Source organism: Pomacea canaliculata, linkage group LG5, assembly GCF_003073045.1.
Source record: "Pomacea canaliculata isolate SZHN2017 linkage group LG5, ASM307304v1, whole genome shotgun sequence".
Classification (NCBI taxonomy): Eukaryota; Metazoa; Mollusca; class Gastropoda; order Architaenioglossa; family Ampullariidae; genus Pomacea; species Pomacea canaliculata.
Genome location: NC_037594.1, coordinates 17,816,541 through 17,834,805, shown reverse-complemented (window position 1 = coordinate 17,834,805; position 18,265 = coordinate 17,816,541). Strand labels below are relative to the sequence as shown.

Genomic DNA, 18,265 nt, shown 5'->3' with positions numbered 1-18,265 from the left:
TGTTATTCACTGTAAACAAAGCTCGTCGCTTTTCTGCAGGACGAGCGCTGAATGTGATGACACAATCACACCCGAAGGTGAAGGGCCGAGACTTGTGGACCAGGGCGTAGGTAAACGTAAGAACCTCACGAACTGTGACATTTTGGTAATTCTCATAATCTCTTGTCATGTTAGTGTCGACAGAGCTACTCACTCACAGACCCTGGCTGATTCCTCGGCCAAACAAAAGCGCGTCGGCAGGCTTTGTAGTGTTGTGGCAACAACGAGGACGCGGCAAAGCTCGTCGGGAAATGTTGCCACCTTCGCGATGACTTTGGCGATGCTTCACAGATCGTGTATTGCGGGTTGCTGTGGACAAGGGACCTCGTGGTAGTCAAAGTTAGGAACAAGAGGCTAGGTGGGAAGGGGTGCTGGAGGTAGTTGGGTGAAAAGAAAGAATAAAGCGTATTTTATATTTATTAATCGAAGTTGATGATGTTTTCATAGCAACATATATATATATATAATATGAATCACAATAAAAAAGTAGATTTTGAGAGACAAGCAAGGAAATTCCATACAGGTATGTTTCTCGTCGGCTACCCAGGGCCTACATGGACGATTTTGGAGAATGCATGGGTTGACTACTCCGAGGGTTGACCACTTCAGAGTTCGATGTCAGCTGTCGATACGCGTAGTGTTCCTCACCATCTCGGCACATACAGTTCAGGAACAAATGTCGACATTGCTGTGTACTTTAGTGAGTGGTTCAGGCTTACAAATGTCCAGTGTTGTCTTCTCGTGGATTTCCAAAAGATGAGAAATAGAAAAAGTTTTGGTTGGTAAAAATGTATTTGGGTTTGTGAGTTTATTTGCGCATGTGTGTGTGTGTCTAGCATGTGTGTAGACAGTGTGTAAATGCTAGAAACTACTCCATCAGGAGGGGTTGTGTGTATACTAAATACCAATGATGATTACAGAAATGTGTTCATTAGGAATAAAATGTTTTGTTAAGATATGCAATGAGTGCAATTCCTCAATGAATTTTCTGATTATAAAGTGTATTTTACAGACCTCAAACAGTTTCACTATGCTTTTCACAGGAGTCAGGCACATTTTTCGCTCACCTAATGACGAGAAGGCGGACTGTGGTGACTCAGAGGACAGTAGTGCCAGGCAGACGACGACTGTACATGTTGCAGAGTGTTAACACACTGTGGTGAGACTACAGCTTGACCAAATAGTGCAAGCTAGTTTTTAAATTAGATAATTTTGCATGTCCCGCTAATGATGTTATAGATATCAATATGGCCCTTGGAGTAAAAACCATTCCTCACCCCAGCTATAGACTATACTCAGAATATCTCCCTTAGACGAAACTCCTGCTTTCGTGACTAGCACACTCTACTGGCGGAATGATATATTGTGTAAGAACAGCAACCAACTTCATAACTACCTGGGTATCAAAGCTCAATGGGCGTCATCGAATGAACCGGGGTCAAAGGTCGGGGGAAGCTGATGGCTATTTCGTGAGCGTGCCGACGCACCCTGGCGCGGACTGAAAGTTTGGCGAGGACGGGACTCGGCGGTCTTTGTATGTACAATCTACATGGAAAAAGGGTTGGAAGAGGCAGATTTATTATCAGGCAATAATGTTGAGGGCAGAATGCTGACGCGAGCCTGCAGGTGAGTTGACATGTTGTCCACCCTTCAGCCTCCTCCACCTCACCCCGCATGCCAACGCCCCAGGTGAGTTTAGCAAGAAAAAGCTGGCTTTGAGCCTTGACAAATGAGTTTACTCGCGGAGTTAATGCACGTTCTGGGCAGTGAGCCTAATGTTTGAGTTTTAAAAAAAATTAAAAGTGATCGCTTTCTTGAAGTCGTAAAGTACATTGCCTTTCACCTGTCATGTCTGTGTATCGCAAGGACAAGCGCACGCTCGCACGCTGAAAGCAGGATTTACTTGCAGGCACCCACGCGAGAAAGAGTGAAGGACAGGTAGGTAGAAAAAACGAAAATGAAGAAGAGTTGAGGAGAAGACAGAGTCTCTGTGTGTGTCTCGGGTTGTGGGGGGAAGGGTGGAGATAGGAGAAAAGTGCGCGCGCATCTCGGTATCCCAGATACACCGGATGGGCCACGCGAAAGATCAGAGGCAGCCTTGACACACAGTTAACAAAATTAGGAGTGAAGCTTTGAGCATGCCTCCAGTCTACCATCACCAAGGTATTACATTTTGCATGACAACCTCGCTGTTTTGAAAAAGCACAGGTGTCGCCATCCTGAGCAAGGGGGGATGCGCATAGTCTTAGCGTCTCTCTTTCTCTCTCTCTCTCTCTGACACACACACTCTCTCTGACACACACACACACTCTCTGACACACACACACTCTCTCTGACACACATAAATACACACCCGCACCGACGCACGAGAATGCACGCCAACAAATACACTCGCGAATGGAAACAATTCCACACGTACATCACAGATGAGCGCGAGCACGCACGACTACACACACACACGTGCAAGGTTCAGACACTTGAAGCATTTTCTAGCCGAATCTTCTTAATCAGGCAAAGCTCTGTGGCTCTCTTGTTGCCGCCTCCCACGGTATCAAGTGGCTGGGTGACAAAAGTGAACAGGACATAACCGCTGAATGAATGCGAGCCATGAATAAAGACGGGAGCAAAATAAGTAGCATGTAAGCATGAGTAAACTCAGGGTCTTGAAACCAGAGCAACCTATGAAAGAGGATGTATGTTCTACATCCTGCTCAGCTTGACCTAAAGCAGAAGTCTCGGGTATCTTTCAAAGAACTCATTTTGTTCGAGTGAATTTTTTTCTTATTGAGCCAAGGATGAAGCTTGTGTAACTGTCTTCAGTCTTCCGCACCGTTGCCCCAGACTTGGTCAGACAGCAAGAAGCCAAGCGCCAAACCTGAGTGTCCCAAAGTCCCAACAACTATGGCAATATATTGGAACATGTAGGGGCAATATATTGGAACATGTAGTGGCAATACATTAGAACATGTAGTGGCAATATATTGGAACATGTAGTGGCAATACATTGGAACATGTAGTGGCAATCTATTGAACATGTAGTGGCAATGTATTGGAACATGTAGTGGCAATCTATTGAACATGTAGTGGCAATGTATTGGAACATGTAGTGGCAATGTATTGGCAAACACGTGTGTTCCAATACTTCGAACTTTTCTTGTAGCCTTCACACATCACTTGGACTACCTTGGTCACACGTGTCCAATTAGGAAAACCCTTAGAACAGTTCGCAAGTTGCACAGTTCTGACTTCCGCATGTGTGAACCTTTCGCCCACTTCTGATGGTAAGAAGCCATAAACCGTTAAGTAGCTTAAGCTCATCGCGGACCTGACCGACATCTGTTTTGGCACCTGCTTCCTCTTGCTTTCCTTATTTTACGTGTTACACCTGATCGAGCTACTCTTCTACGTGTCACAGGTAACTGTAATGAAGGGTAACGGTTTTTTAAAGTTGACACAAAGCTCCATTTTGCTGATCAAAAACTTTTATCGCAAACACTTCAACTTAGGAGCTTCCGTGTAGGTGTCTAATAAATGTGGATAATAATTCATGTCTTATTAAACTTTGAGAGATGAAATAAAGGTGATTTTTCACACTCTCTCTCACACACACAGAGTGATATCTGATGGCCGTGTGCTATGTAAATAAGACGATTTTATGTGCCATATGTTCACGCGCTCTTTTGGGTATACAGGTATATAACAGGTAACCATATGTAGGTAAATATCAGGTAATCAATTAGCAGGACTTTAAAAGATAATCAATAAGCAAGTATGCAATTGAGGCCCTATGCTCCACTGGGGGCGAATAGGAAGAAGAAGTATGCAACAGGTAATCAACAAGTCCAACATCTCCTTCCCCGAATTAATTAGTAGTTAGGTTGGTGCTCTGCACAAATAGGCGCACGCGCTCACACACAACACACAAAAGCACGATGTACATCGAAGCTTAAATAATATGCTCCTTCCTTTTCTGACTGACAGCCTAATTTATCACTGTCAGGTATTTAGCTGTCCTGCTATTTGAGATTAGCTCTCTCTACAGTCAAGCAAAACACTGGGAGGAGGAGGGAGAGGAAATCGGCTTACTTAATTTAGAAGGCAAGGGATTAGGAAATGGAAACGTTTCCGCCATTGTGCCCTACCCCCATTCACTTCTAGCCACAGCTGATGGCAGACGGTTCTCGCCTGAGAGCAAAGTCCGGGCAATGAGCCAACGGTTGGTTGAGACAAGCATCGCTGATGTTGCACCTGCAGATCGTGACTGCCAGGGGCGCCATGATTGTTTGTTGGCGGCGGGATGTTCCAGGCTCAGCCTGTCAGAACACACGGCGGGCCCTTCAAACTTTGTTATGTATTGTAGCACAGGCTCACAAATGAGCCAGACAGATAGAGCCACGTCTTCAGTTTCGCAGTGGACTCTTTCGGGTATCGAAGAACGATCTAACGAGGTTAGTACAAACTAAATAAAAGTTCCAAGCATTTGTTAGGCGTTTATAAAGTCTGACTGGACATTCCAAAGTTCAACGCACGTGATTCGTAAAATGTCACGTGCACGTGATATGGGTCACAATCCACAAAAGCGTGGAGGTGCAATATGCGTGGAGGGAAAGCGGGGGAGTGGGTGCTTTGCTTCTGTTAGCAACGTTGGAAGAGTGTAGATAGGCACATTTCTTGCTGTTCGCCGCGTGTCTGCAAGCATCTGTACAGAGGAGGGTTTAATAAGGGGCAGATAAACACCAGGCCGCAAACGCCGGTGTCCGGTGACACTGTCTAATGAAGCACCTCGTTTACCCGCACACTGCTGCCTCTCTCCTTCTCAAACTTATTAGCACGAGATCAGACGACCGCACACCAATCAGCACGCTTGGTCACCCGAGGCTAGTCGAGTCAAATTCTCAGCCCATGCATCACTGGTGGCGCTGTCTGTAACGTTAGCTCACAAAGTGTGCGCTGCGTCAGCAGCATCTGCAGTTTCCTCCAGTACAACCTGTAAAAGTGCAGGACTGAATAGAAATTTAAAATTATATGCATTTTAAAAATAGTTGTAGTTGTTCTTGAACGTTTTATTGGACGTGTGTCAGAAAATTAATGTCTGACGCTTGGTAGCTGGCAAAATCTTTATAGAATATTCTCGAATACCCATACCCACACACGCATGCGCGCGCACACACGGACACCATAGACAATGGGTTTCTATATTGTCTCTCCATATAATTTCAAAAATACAGAGGGGGGGCAAGAAAAGAGAGAGGATAAAGAAAGATGTTTATAAGAGAAAGCAGACCCTCGATATGAAATACATACCGACAGCTAGACAGACGACCTGGCAAGATAACCTGATAAGCAGGAAAGCAGAGAAAAAGATTGTATTGATGACTTCACGTGAAACAAAAATGCCGACGTCTTAGCACTTTTTTAAAGTCATGGTCTTAACCTTAACTTCTAGTCAAAAACAAACACCCTCGCCGAAAAAAATTACATCACCTAACTAAACTCTTTATCATTTATATCCTTCACAGACGACATGCTAGATATTCTCTCCGATGATATGCGTCGTTTGTCTGAGAGTCTTGTCCCAAGGCATCGCAGGACCGACGCACCTGTCTGCCTCCCTCCCCGTCACGTGAATAAGACGTGAACGTCACACGCGCTTGTCACCCGCTGACCACGGTCACACGTCAGTGTCGGCAATCATCGGTTTGGTCCGCCGCGGCCTCGGGGGGGTCTCCGGCGCGGACGAAATGGCAAGCAAACTACAGCATTTGACGCCTGTTAGTTTTGCTTTCACGTGTCCACGACGCACAAGTCGACAGGTGACGGGCACACACCTCTGACGCAGGCAGTTTGGGAGGAAAGGTACCCGTCGGTGCCAAAAATAGGTGTGCATGCTACAGAACGGGGAGGGGGAGGCAGGTGTGGAGGGCTGTGTTTAAACACACTGAGTGGTGGTAACTGTCACTACAACAATGGTTGACCGGTGTTGTAGATCAACTTAAGCCATGTCTCTACCTTCCTAACATTCTGGCTCCATCAGGAACTCTCTCTACTGGTTAACAAAACTTATTCAACGTTGATTGTGAATGCATGTTTTGCTTCCGTAAACGGAAGAAAGTAGGCGTTAAAAAAAAAGAGAACAGGAACCTGCAATGCCTCTACAGGGTGTCAAAAATGTGGTTTTTGGAGTTGTGAGAACATCTTGTCTTGGCCGGAAACCCACTTACCTCACCTACCCCACCTAGGAATGCGGACGCTCACCATGATCTGAACAGACATCAAGCGAGACGGTTATGACCTGGTGAGACACTTTTCAGTGACAGACGTTCACTGGCCTCTGCTCCTCTGTACAGTCTGGCGCACCATCTTTTGTGGACTGCAACCTTTGGATGTTAAATAAATGATTAATTGAATCACGTAAATCTTTTGTTGGACCAAATTATCCGTTTAAAAGCGAATTCAGAGGTAGGGGGAGATGAAAATATCATGCGACGACGAAATCATATCGATAGCTAATATCTCGAGAAAGAAAAACGAACGAGAGTTTTTATGCTTTCACTATCTACAACTGAGTGGCTTTATGCTTTGGGAAACCAGCGCTTTACAGAAATCATTTCACTTCCACAGTCCTGAAGACAGTTCAAAAATCACAAGAGTCTACACGATATGAAGCCCCCAAACAGCTTGAGTTCTGCTGGCAGAACACCCACGATGCGTCCTGGGCGACTTTGCTGACGACGTTGCCATGACAATGCAGATCACGTCCCTGGCGGCGCAGCCCACATAATGCCGTGTTCTCGTGCTCCCAGCCTCCTGTCAACACGTGGGAGGTGCTGTCCACGGTCTACGAGTCAACAGCAATGTTTGCAAGTTCTCGCTCCGCCTTATGCTGCTTTTCTTCTCTTTCTTCTGTTTTTATGGGATTTTTTTCTGTTTCAAGCCACCCGTGCGATGGCTTGCAAGGAGCAAAGGCAGGCTGACGCTGCACCCTGCTCGCTAAAGGCCACGCAACTCACACGGATTACATCATGATGCTCCCCACTGCCACCCCTCTCGGGTTTTGTACAGGTCTGCTGCACTCGAGGATAAATTTTCCATACTTTAAATCTTAAGCTGACAAAACTGTGCTTCCTTCCGTGTCCACCCTCTTCTCCTGCCACCCCATCATCTGTGTGCAGTTCTGGAGTCCTTGCGTCAGGCGCACAGTTTCGCAAGCTGGCTGCTAGTGTTTTACAAGAATTTTAGCGAGACATTAGCCCCAGGACCGTCAAACAGTAAACGTATGTACACATCAGCTGGCGATCAAACCCCAGGTGTTAGAGGAAGGGAACAAAGTGGGAGTGATGGAGATCCACCCCAACCAGATTCCTTTCACGATCTTCTCGCGAAAAGGTGCTGTCTTTACCACCAGCTGTTCTCGCGAACTTGTCCCTGGTTGACCTGGGCTGTCTAGGGATGCTACAGTCAGGATCGGATGCCTTGGGTTTCTTATCTCATCTCGGGTGTACTGTTCTTCTTATGTCCCTTGCTTCACCTCTTAGTTTACACCTAGGCGTATAACAACAATCCCCATTCTCAGCTAACCCGAAATTTTTCTTTTTCTGTATTTCAATTATCGTCTTATGTTGTCTTAGGTCTTCTAATCCTCTGCTCCAACAGCAGCACATAGAAAGGGACATAATTACTCTCCCCAGTTGTCACACATCATCACCATCGCCGTAAAAGATGTCCCGCTGGAAGCAATTTTCTAAACCTGCTGCTAAATAAACCAGACCCCCATCATAATTCTACTCAAACGTTTCAAGTTTAGATCAATCTTTCGCGCACTTCTAACTTTTCACGAATTATATATCTTTGTGCCAATCATGCTTCTTAAGTGAAGGTTTTTCTTTAAAAAAGGCGTGTCAGTAACTATGCCATATGTATCCAGGAGCGAGATAACATTTGTATCTCCATCTTGCAGCATCATAACGTGTGAAAACACACACACACAAGCCTCACAAGCAAACGCCAATATGCCGTCTTTGAAATGTGGTGCGCGTTATCATGGAAGTAATATTCCAACCATCTGCGTCTTCTCTGCTGACAGTGATCTCAAGTAGTAACATCAGCATGAGAAAAATCACTTTATTAAAACCATCGCCCAGCGATACATTCCCTTCGCAAACAAGATCATCGATTACAGCAAAAATCGTTGTAAGTTTCCCTTAACGTTTTCTTGAGGCCACTGAAAGAATCATGACATGCTGATGGAGCACAAACATGCACAATGTATTCTGGCAGTGAGAAATTGTAGGGATGACATTTTTATTTGGCCATCTGAAAAATCCTCCCACGCTGAATTTGAAAAAAAAAATGTTGAACTCCCCAATGAAAATATCACTGCTGAGGATAGAAAAGACCAGTCGCGTTAGTTGTACCTTGTCTGACATCTGCCCTCTTTTACAGTCTGCCTGTTTAACAGTTTGACGTCTGTCCAGCTTGACAGTCTGACGTCTGTCGTGTCTTACAGTTTGACGCTTGTGCCGTTTGGAGATTTCAAACAAGAGATGTCTCCATCTGTTCACTCTGGTCGTCTCTCTTTCTCTCCCATCTCACCCAACCTTACACTGTACCTGACTTTATCCTCCCTTCCCGTCGCTCGTTGATGGTCCCTCCCTTCTCTTTTTCAACATTTAATAAGAACGGAGGGTGACTAACAAGCTCCAAGTTACCCCGAGTAAAGATTCTGTATCACAGAGAATATAAATCGGATATTTTTGAAAAGAAAATCTGTTTGTTCAGAAAACTGATGACAACTGTCTTGTGTTTAAGCAGCCATAAAGAACTGAGTGCTATTTACTCTGAAAGCTCTTGTGGTCTCTCCCTCTTCCACATACACACACATTGTTTAAACATAAACTACAACTTATCTAACCAAAATCATTATTTCTAAGTTTCAGGAGACATGAACATATTAAGTCACACAAAAAAAATGCATATTATGACGGTCATGACTGTAGGGTTTCTTCTTTCCTTTTCTTTACAATCTCTGCCAAAAACTTGAATCTCAGAATGCAATCTTCCTGAGAAGAAAAGAAAAATAAGAGTGAGATATTTAAAGGTCACAACCACAACATTACTGTTAACGAACAGTACAATGTTTTCTCAAAGGTGCTTTGTTTATAAAGAAAGTAACTGTGATAACAAGATGTAATCTCAAATAGCTTTTTGACATACAATATTCATGAAATCATCAAAATGGACAGAAATATATTGTCAGATATTGTAAACAAGTCTGAACAAAACCTACATGGGCTTAATAAATAAAGCCATAGTTACCCTTTCATAACTGAAAGGTCAGAATCCCAGCGAAAGATAGACACATGCACAAAGGAAATATTTGTTGCTATTCATGTGCACACAAAACATTTACATCCTCACGTTTCCATACCCACACCCATGCTCACACACTTACTTTGGATTTTCCTGGAATCTGGTCAGCTATTTTATCCCATCTCTTATCAGTTCCCTTGGGAAAATGCCGTAAAGCCCACTCAAAAATCATCTGTTGATTTTGTGTCCAAGACTCGCCACCTCCATATGTCTCCAGCCTGCAAGTTCTGTCATTATTTTCAGGCACATCTTCCAACGCACCATTAGAGGACTTAATTCCTAAAGCTTCTGGCTTTTTGTCGCCTTCTGAAACTTGTTTGGCATCAGCATTTGAACTAATACACTGAACAGAGTCCCCTTGAAGGCTGTGTCCGACCAATCATCAATGTTCTCTCATTTGTCTTGGGGATTTTTGCAGGCCTATGCCGCCGCTTTGATGTGCTCTCTCCTTCTGTTGGCAGGACCATCACAGAAGCAAAAGTTTCACCATTTTCCACTGTGGTAATGACATTATCATTGATTGTGACACTTTTCTTTGTCTTCTTGCCCAAAATGTCTCCTGGCACAGACAAAAATTGTCAGGGAATTTTTTACAAGGAACAGCAAACAGGAGAATACATCAATAAAATAAATCTCAAAAATCTTCTGCTTTATGTCTTAAAGCATCTCAGTTTGTATAAATCAAGCAGACATCTTTCTAAAATCTTCAGGCAGCAATGTTATTAAGCTATGTAAATTTTGTGATAATACAAAATTAATGAAATTACTTAAAATGTTCAAAACAAGGGTAACTATTGTTTCCCTTGAAGTTATTTTTGCTTACCTTGAGCTGATGTACTAAGATTCATGATGTAAGTGCCCTTTATTTCTTTAGACTTCAATGTTACCTATATCATGCAAAACAATTCTTGGATGATCCATAAAACTGTACATAAAATCCAACATAGTAAAATTTTATTTAAAATCTTTTGCTTTCTACCATTTGAAGAAGGACATGTTCAGGGTTTAACAAAACTTAACACAGCACAATGAATTCTACACAAAAATGTAAAATTTACTCCATTGACCAAGGAAAGACTTCAGTTTGCTATAATTAGTATTTATATTAATCATAATGACTGCCATAATTAGTGTTTGTATCCATCACAATAACTGCATTCACAAATCATATGCTTATTCTCCATAAATCAAACTGATACAATGTCTAGAGCAGACCTGGGCAAAGGCCGGCCCGCGGGTCGGATCCGGCCCGCCTCCTGTCACTGACAGGCCCACCCGCTGGCCCGCCCACCAGTATATATACTATATATACAATATTGGGTAAAACTGAGAGCCAGGCCTTTAAAAAAAGGCATGAGGTATTAAAGATATCAAAACTATATTAATATATATATACAATTTATAGCCAAAGGATCCCAAGACTTGCAACAACAGCAAAAAGAAAATAAACACCTCTTCAACAGACCGGCCAACCATTTCAGCAATCTTTTCCCAGCGATGCAGAGTGCCACCAGGAAATTTATTTACTGCCTTGGCAAGAAGAATCAGCTCTTCTTCAGTCCACTCAGAATCCTGAACATAATCATAGTTGAAAAACAAAAGCCACTAGCATCGTACAGATAACTATATAAGCCTTGTCCTCTACCCTAGCAGGCATTTCTGAGGTTTATATTTTTTTCAGATCCCTACATATTGAGATTTTTAAGTATCTTTCCTTCATTCTTTTCTGCCAATTATGGAGGCTGCTGTTTTATATATATATATCAGACATATTTTCTCTGCAAATGTCTTTGTAAGCACTTTGTATTTCATAGCATGTAAATGCTTTAATATGTACATTTTGAATGAAATATAGTCACTTTAATAATTTTTTATGCATGCATGCATGTGCACACACACACACATATGTGATGTATGCACACCATCTTATTTCTCACCTTGGCTGTAGTAATCTCCCTTTGCATTTCCTTAGAATTTTCTGCGTCACTAAAAATTTGAGAAACAGCTGGATTTGACACTTCATAAAACTCTGCTGAGTATTCTGGAATTTCAACCTTTCGACGTTTGGGTTTTCGTACATCTATGAGAATTATTTATGAAAAAAAAAACAGCAAAATGTAATAATGATTAATAATCTACAACATTTTTCAAATTTAATGAGAATACATAAGCTACAAATGAAGCAAATTTATCAGAAATTCCAATAAAAAATAAAACTCACATCTCTACAGTTTCAAAAATATTCCTTTAAAATACTGATCCATATTTTAAAAATCCAAAATTGGTTACAAAGTCATCTTCTTCATAAACCACACTTTGACAAAACGTTATATTCACTTTTTTTAAAAGATTTAAAGCTGAAAAGAAAAGTGTAGTTTCCCCAACATATTGCCTTGTTGAAAAGCTGCCAATACAATTTTTGTTTAATAAATGTCATCAACTGAGTGTACAAAAGACCTTTCTTGTAAATTACTTCAAATCCTGATAAACCGACCATCATTTTCATGTGTACATTTTTCCCTAAATCCTGATAAACAGACCATCATATTCATGCGTACAATTTCCCTAATTGTAGCCACTATCATTCAATTTAACAAAATGAAATAGACCAATTCACCTGTCTCTCCTTCTGTTTCCTTCACCTCTTGTTGTAGCTGCTGTGCTTCTTCTTTTAGTCGACGGCGTTCAGCAAGATGTTCTTTAAGTTTCTTTATCCAGACAGGTCCATTGCAGATGCACCTGAAAGTAAATACAGCCAGACGAAAAGGCCAGAGGTCCAGAAGCCGTGGACGTGGAAGAGATTCTATTTCTTCTTGTATTTCATCTGTCTTTCCTTCATCACTTCCTCTATTCCTCTTCTTCTTCTCCTTTTTCTTTTTCGTGTCCATCAAATCTTCCTGCATAAATACAGAAAGGTACAAGAAAATGTTGAAATTTCAATATAATTGGTATAAAATATACAACCCTAAGAAAAAAAATACAAGAGACCATAGAAACAGATTTATGAAAGAGAAAGAAAATATATTTTATAAATGCAAAGTGAAAACCTGCGTATGCGGACAGAAATATCTTGCACACGAAAAGATTTCTCCTTCCCTAGCCACCTCCACTAACCAAAATACTATCCTATGCAAAATGACTCCTAAATCATAATATCCTTCTTATCATTCAAGGATATGAATTCTTACCAATGTAAGCCTACGCTCAAAATAAACAGCCCAGCCAAACATGTACTGGCCAATGGTCATGATGAGTGCAAGAACAGCAGACAGCTCAACTAAGCCCATCTTCCGAGCACGGCGATAATAAAACACTGGCATACGCCAATCAGGAAGCCCCTCAGCAAGGACTCTGTCATATCTGCATTTATTCATCACAATTCAAGGTCTTATTTCAGTTTGTTGTTTTTACACTGAAAATATGACATACTAAAGTAAGCAGATATTTTGCCATTAAAATAATACAAAACTTATATACCATCATATCTTAGTCCTATAGGCAGGCTCATGGTGCTTTAAAAAAAAAAATAAGACACACAGGCAGACACACATTGATGCACACAACATAACATGCAAACTGTCATATGATATGAATAGACGGAAAGGTTAATCATTGTGTTAATGTGCTACCTTCATAAATTTTTTAACGCATTTCTTGGCAATGTTTCAGTGAATATATTATACATCCTTTTCTTAATCCAGAGAATTGTCTTAAAAAACATTTTTTAATTAATACGGCCCTCTTAAATAAGGCATATCTGCCTTGATATCATTTACCAGCCAGATAAAATATGTTTACATTATTGAAAATAGCTTAGTTAGATGTGCAATAATTGACTTTATAGACACGTACCTCTTTCTTTTTTCTTCATCTTTAAGAACTTCATAAATAGAAACAAGCTGCCAAAAGAATAAGGCAAATGCTCAATAAACAATGACTGCAGCAAATAAAATAGCATATATAGCTTTAGATCAGTGGTTCTCAAAGTATTTCTGACCGCGGACCACTTTACTTAAGTAAAAAATATGGCGGACCACCAAGTCCTAAAATCCCTCTGTACTATGAATTTCAAATTTAAATTGCCGCATTTGTTTTATTACAATTCAAAACTAAATGCCCTTTTGTGACAGTAGTATAGTAATAAGTTGACATAAAACTACTTATACCTTGTTCTTTGTAATTAAAATGTTAATGCGAGGAATGTATCACTTTAAACATCACTTTGCTGACATACGATGACTGTCAGCTGCGGACCACCTGACTTATGCCGGGACCACACTTTGAGAATCACTGCTTTAGATTATTAAACAAATAAAAGACATCATAATAACATATAATTTAACATTATAAATTTTGGTCAGAATGTTACATTAGCAACATTGAAAATGCAATATTTACATGTAAAATAAATATAAAAACCTCATAAAATGAGAGAGCGAAAGAGGAGAATGGAAGAGAATATAAGAAAAATAAATAGGGGGAATATAGATTTAAATTAGCAAATGTATTTTTTTCCAACCCTCTATCAAGTATCAATATATGAAAATATTATATTCATTATTAATGGACAGGTGCTTACTCAGATGTGTCTGCACTTTTTTTCTGACTTAGGACTTATGATGTAGGCTTTGTGCCCTGTTTCCTTTGATATCTATATTGCAGAGGATATGTTTCTGTGAAAATTTAAGGTTTAAACTGTTTCACTTTCATGATTTTTTTTACACAAGAAAAAAGTATTACATGAATAAAGTATAAGCCCACGCACCTGCCGAAACTTTTCTTCGGCATCGTCTGCTTTATTTTTGTCTGGATGGAGCTGCAGAGATAATTTTCTGTATGCCTTCCGAATATCTGATGAACTCGAGTCCTGACAATAAATAAAAATCTGATTATCATCATGCAATTTTGAACCAGTGTGCGCACTATTAAACTAAATAGTATTTAATACCAGTTGCCACGAGTTTAAAAAAAAAAAAAAAAAGCTGCTACGTAGGCACCGGATCTATGAAGAACAGTTCCAGATCGTTGCTATAAAATCCTTTGCTAAAAAGAAAAAATTAAAACTGTTACCTGTGCCACACCAAGGACATCGTAGAAGTTTGCGTTTATTTCTTCAACAAGATCAAATATTTCTAATTCGTCATTGTCCCAACAAAAACATGTAGTAAAAGTTACAAGAAAAATAACTCCCCAAAGCAGACGCACGGTAGACGCCATCTTTAAATGGAGTAATTATTGTATCAGATCAAATACTTGAAATATCTGTTAAGTTTTATATAAAACTGTGCAAATGTTACAAAAAATTATTTTTTTACACTCAAAATATTTTTTATTTACAACTGTTCTTACTAATTAGGCACTATCGTTATATTTTTGTTGTTCATAAAAAAGATGATGCTCCCCATCCTGTAAATAGCTGATTTGCATTCTGATGTGTGTGTGTCCTTATGTACTGATGGTGAACGGGAGGCAACTCGACTTTTGACCCTCTCTTCGTTGTATACATGGTTATCTACCATTAACTGTTGCTGGTTTTTTGTATTCGATCGATTTTTTTTTTTAAGTGAAACTATATCAATCACTTGATCAACGTGCGGAAATATAGGTCACGCCTTGATAGTATTTTTCCAATTATGGATCAGATAACAGAAGTTTTCTATATCTGTCTTCTATTCGTTGTCATCACTGTTGTTTATTCTTGCGCCCTTCGTATGCTATCCAGTTGGTACATGTATCATTCCTTTTGTAAATTTTAAGTGCATACTTCGTGAGTGTGAATATGCGCTGTATAAATCTTCACTTATGATTATTAGAAGTCCTTATAATCTCTTTTTTTAAAGCTCAGCTTGACATTGCTCTTGTTGATGAACCTAGTCGTCAAGTAACTCGATCATTATTACCTCCCTCAACCCACCACCTTACACTTACTTTAAATCTTCTTTGGTATTTTTTCTTTCTTTCTTTCTCTTTTTCTCGGATTTTGACTGAATAAGCATTGTTTTTAAACATTATTCTACATCCACGCAAATTATACAAGCTGCCAATGCACCAAGCCTCACTCAGACGACAGGATTGCAAGGTTTATCAACAGGCTCACAACTCCGCTTGGTCAAAGTCAGCAGACCCACACTCCTGCTTGAGAAGGATGTGTCCCTACAGCACCTCCATCCTGGATGCAACAGGATTTGACGAAAGTTATCTATAATGCCTTTATGATCCTGCTGACCGAGGTTCCTTCCTCTCAGGACCAGAACCAGGACCAGGCAGTGAGACGCAGGTTGTCTTTCTGTCTCATCTCTAGTCCCTGTGCAGTATAATCAGCGCGTGGAGAACTGTTACAGAGTGAAAAGTGTCCAGAATTTCTTGTGGTAATTGTCTCCACAGCTATTGTCACGCCAGACTTGCAGACTGAGAGATGTCTCACCTGTCCTTAGAAGAACGGCGCCTCTACAGCGACATCTTTTTGCAGATGGACATCGATGGTAACGGCTACCTAACAAGAGCTGAAATGCTCAGCCCATTCTGCCTGAAGGTGATGGGACTGACAGAGCGGGACACGGCCGCCATTGAGGTGAGTCGGACCATGGGTCTGTCACCTTCTTCTGCCAGATATAAAGCTAAGCCTCTCATTTTTCAGACATATGTTTCATATGTGCGAAAAACATTACGAAGTTTTTAATCGGCTGTCATACTTTGAGTTAGAAAAACGCTTTCCCTAACAGCATAACAACGGAAAGTGTTTTTAATAAATTCAAGATATATGTATTACACTCCTCTCTCTCTCTCTCTGAGTGAGCGAAAATGAGAGAGAATGTGTGTGTGTGATGCTCTCTATATATATAATTAGTTATTGATGGGATTTATAAATCTTCTTTCTTAAGATAAGCGTTTGTGCCAAGTATATTTTATGAGATGCATTCTTTCAGCTCATTTTCAACCAAATGGACATAAATGAGGACGGGAAGGTGACTCTTGATGAATTTTTCAACATCTGCAAGAATATGCCCCCAGAGATTGTCAGGTGTGATTCTTGTTCCTTTTGTAGTCCAAAATATTTAATAAACGTTTTAACAGCGTTATATTTAGTTATATAATTATAATCTCGTTCTCATTGACTTTAAAGGGAATTCTTGTTCTGAACATCATGAATTTTCTCTTGACATGAAAGAAATAACGATCATCAACACACAGCAATTTTTAGTATATGAATATCAACAATGTACATCAAGAAGTACTGCGCGTTAGTTCCGTGAGGGAGGTTCACAATGTTTAGAGTCTGATGTTAACTGGTAAATAAGCAGACTGTCTGCTCTTTGTCTGTGTATTGCAAAGTCTCTCTCTCTTTCATTGGATTAACTTTTGCTCTCTAATTTTCTTTTCTTCGTTCTTTAGTTCTTGTTTTTTCTCCTCTTAATCTTTGCAAATCATATCCCCCCCCCACCCCCGTGCGCGCGCACACACACTATATATATGTAAAGAGAGAGTATCACACACATTCTCTCTTTTTCACTCACTCAAAGAGAGAGAGGAGTATGAACATTTAATTTAGATATTCTGCTGCATCATTTCAGACTGTCTGCCATCAGACGATCGTTTCAAAAAATCGACATGAACCTTGACGGCAAGATCACAGAGGAGGAACTGTTCCTGTTCCTAAAGGAGACCGGCACAGAGGTCACGCCTGGGGACGTCCACAGCATTTTTCTCAAGCTGGACAAGGATGGCGACGGCAAACTCAGCCCCAGAGAATTCGTGGACTTGTTCTAGAAGACAGCTGTCGGTGTCTACCCTGTCCTTCGCAGCCCGACCTGTTCTGTAGTCACGTGTAGCAAGTCTTTTTATGACACCGTGAAACGGCTTCTATCCATATAATTACAGTAAACAACCTTCTGTCGCTCACTATATTTCAAGCTCCGTCTTATTCTCTGTCTTTGGAAATTTTTGAAAAATCTACATTGAAGAATTAAGCAGAGACTGAACCTACTTGCGCCAATTTATGTGGCGATAGTTTCTTGCAACTTGTTTATTAAAAACAAAAACTAGTCTACGGATACAGGGAGATCCAGGCAGACATGGAGGAGATCGGTCCACAGGAGGGGGATGCAGCTGGCATGACATAGTACCAACTGGGAAGTTACTCACAGAACTGGGTCCATTGGAGGGTGTAGTTGCGGCCCTATACTCCACTGGGGGTGAAAAGGAATAATCATAAGAAGTTCTGTATTTGTGTTTCATTGATGACATAATGACTGATGATCGAGAAGGGGACGCACTATTTAACCCAACATCACTCGACTCAGACACTCTGGATATTGATTTACGCTCCTCCATCCTTTACTTCTTCACTTCCTTCATCACTCACTCAAAAACTGTGGTAGTAGTTCGGTCTTATTGAATTTGTAGGTTTGTCTCTGTCTACATATTCCTTATTTATAGTGATTTAGCCTTAGTCGCTGGCACGTCGTAAAAGTCAAGCAACCAACCAAATGTGTTCATATCTGTGCAGTTAAACATGACTTGCATTGATTTGTATAATGGATAAACTTCTATACTTTGAAATCTTAACACATGCTTACAATTTTGTGATGTGTTCATCTACCGCACTTGACAATTAGCTACACAATGATATGTCCCTCGCAAGAACCCCGTGAACTGAAATGAGAAAGACTTCGACTTGCCCACTCATTCCACAAAGATCAACAGGAGGTCAAGTCGCCTTTGGCACAACTTTGAAGCATGTGCCAAGATTTCCACATATATCAAAGTAGTATTCTATACAAATGAATGCATTTTATATTTAACAGTTACCTGTTTATTACATGTTTCATTTTCCCTATAATAAAAATTGCACAATTTG

General features: G+C 40.6%; 2 protein-coding genes across 2 annotated transcripts; one reads left to right on the top strand and one right to left on the bottom strand.

Annotated features, from left to right (window-relative positions):
• Positions 1-8,487: 8,487 nt before the first annotated feature.
• On the bottom strand, positions 8,488-15,564 carry LOC112563474 (uncharacterized protein F54F2.9-like). Its single transcript, XM_025237353.1, is given in 11 exon segments — positions 8,488-9,098; positions 9,491-9,756; positions 9,758-9,967; positions 10,232-10,295; positions 10,861-10,980; positions 11,346-11,488; positions 12,026-12,305; positions 12,597-12,768; positions 13,261-13,307; positions 14,174-14,275; positions 14,479-15,564. Coding segments are annotated over 11 exon segments (1,626 nt in total). The 5' UTR covers positions 14,626-15,564; the 3' UTR covers positions 8,488-9,023.
• A 149-nt stretch (positions 15,565-15,713) lies between these two features.
• LOC112563473 (16 kDa calcium-binding protein-like) lies at positions 15,714-18,263 on the top strand. Its single transcript, XM_025237352.1, has 3 exons — positions 15,714-15,979; positions 16,335-16,429; positions 16,980-18,263. The coding sequence occupies exons 1-3, from the start codon at positions 15,824-15,826 to the stop codon at positions 17,173-17,175; spliced, it is 447 nt and encodes a 148-aa protein (XP_025093137.1). The 5' UTR covers positions 15,714-15,823; the 3' UTR covers positions 17,176-18,263.
• The last annotated feature ends 2 nt before the right edge of the window (positions 18,264-18,265 follow it).

Bases quoted from the DNA above. Each gene is read 5' to 3' on its own strand.
- LOC112563473 (XM_025237352.1), top strand. From the start codon at position 15,824: ATGTCTCACCTGTCCTTAGAAGAACGGCGCCTCTACAGCGACATCTTT. The intron at 15,980-16,334 runs GTGAGTCGGACC...GCATTCTTTCAG, and splicing joins GGGACACGGCCGCCATTGAG to CTCATTTTCAACCAAATGGA. The intron at 16,430-16,979 runs GTGTGATTCTTG...GCATCATTTCAG, and splicing joins ATGCCCCCAGAGATTGTCAG to ACTGTCTGCCATCAGACGAT.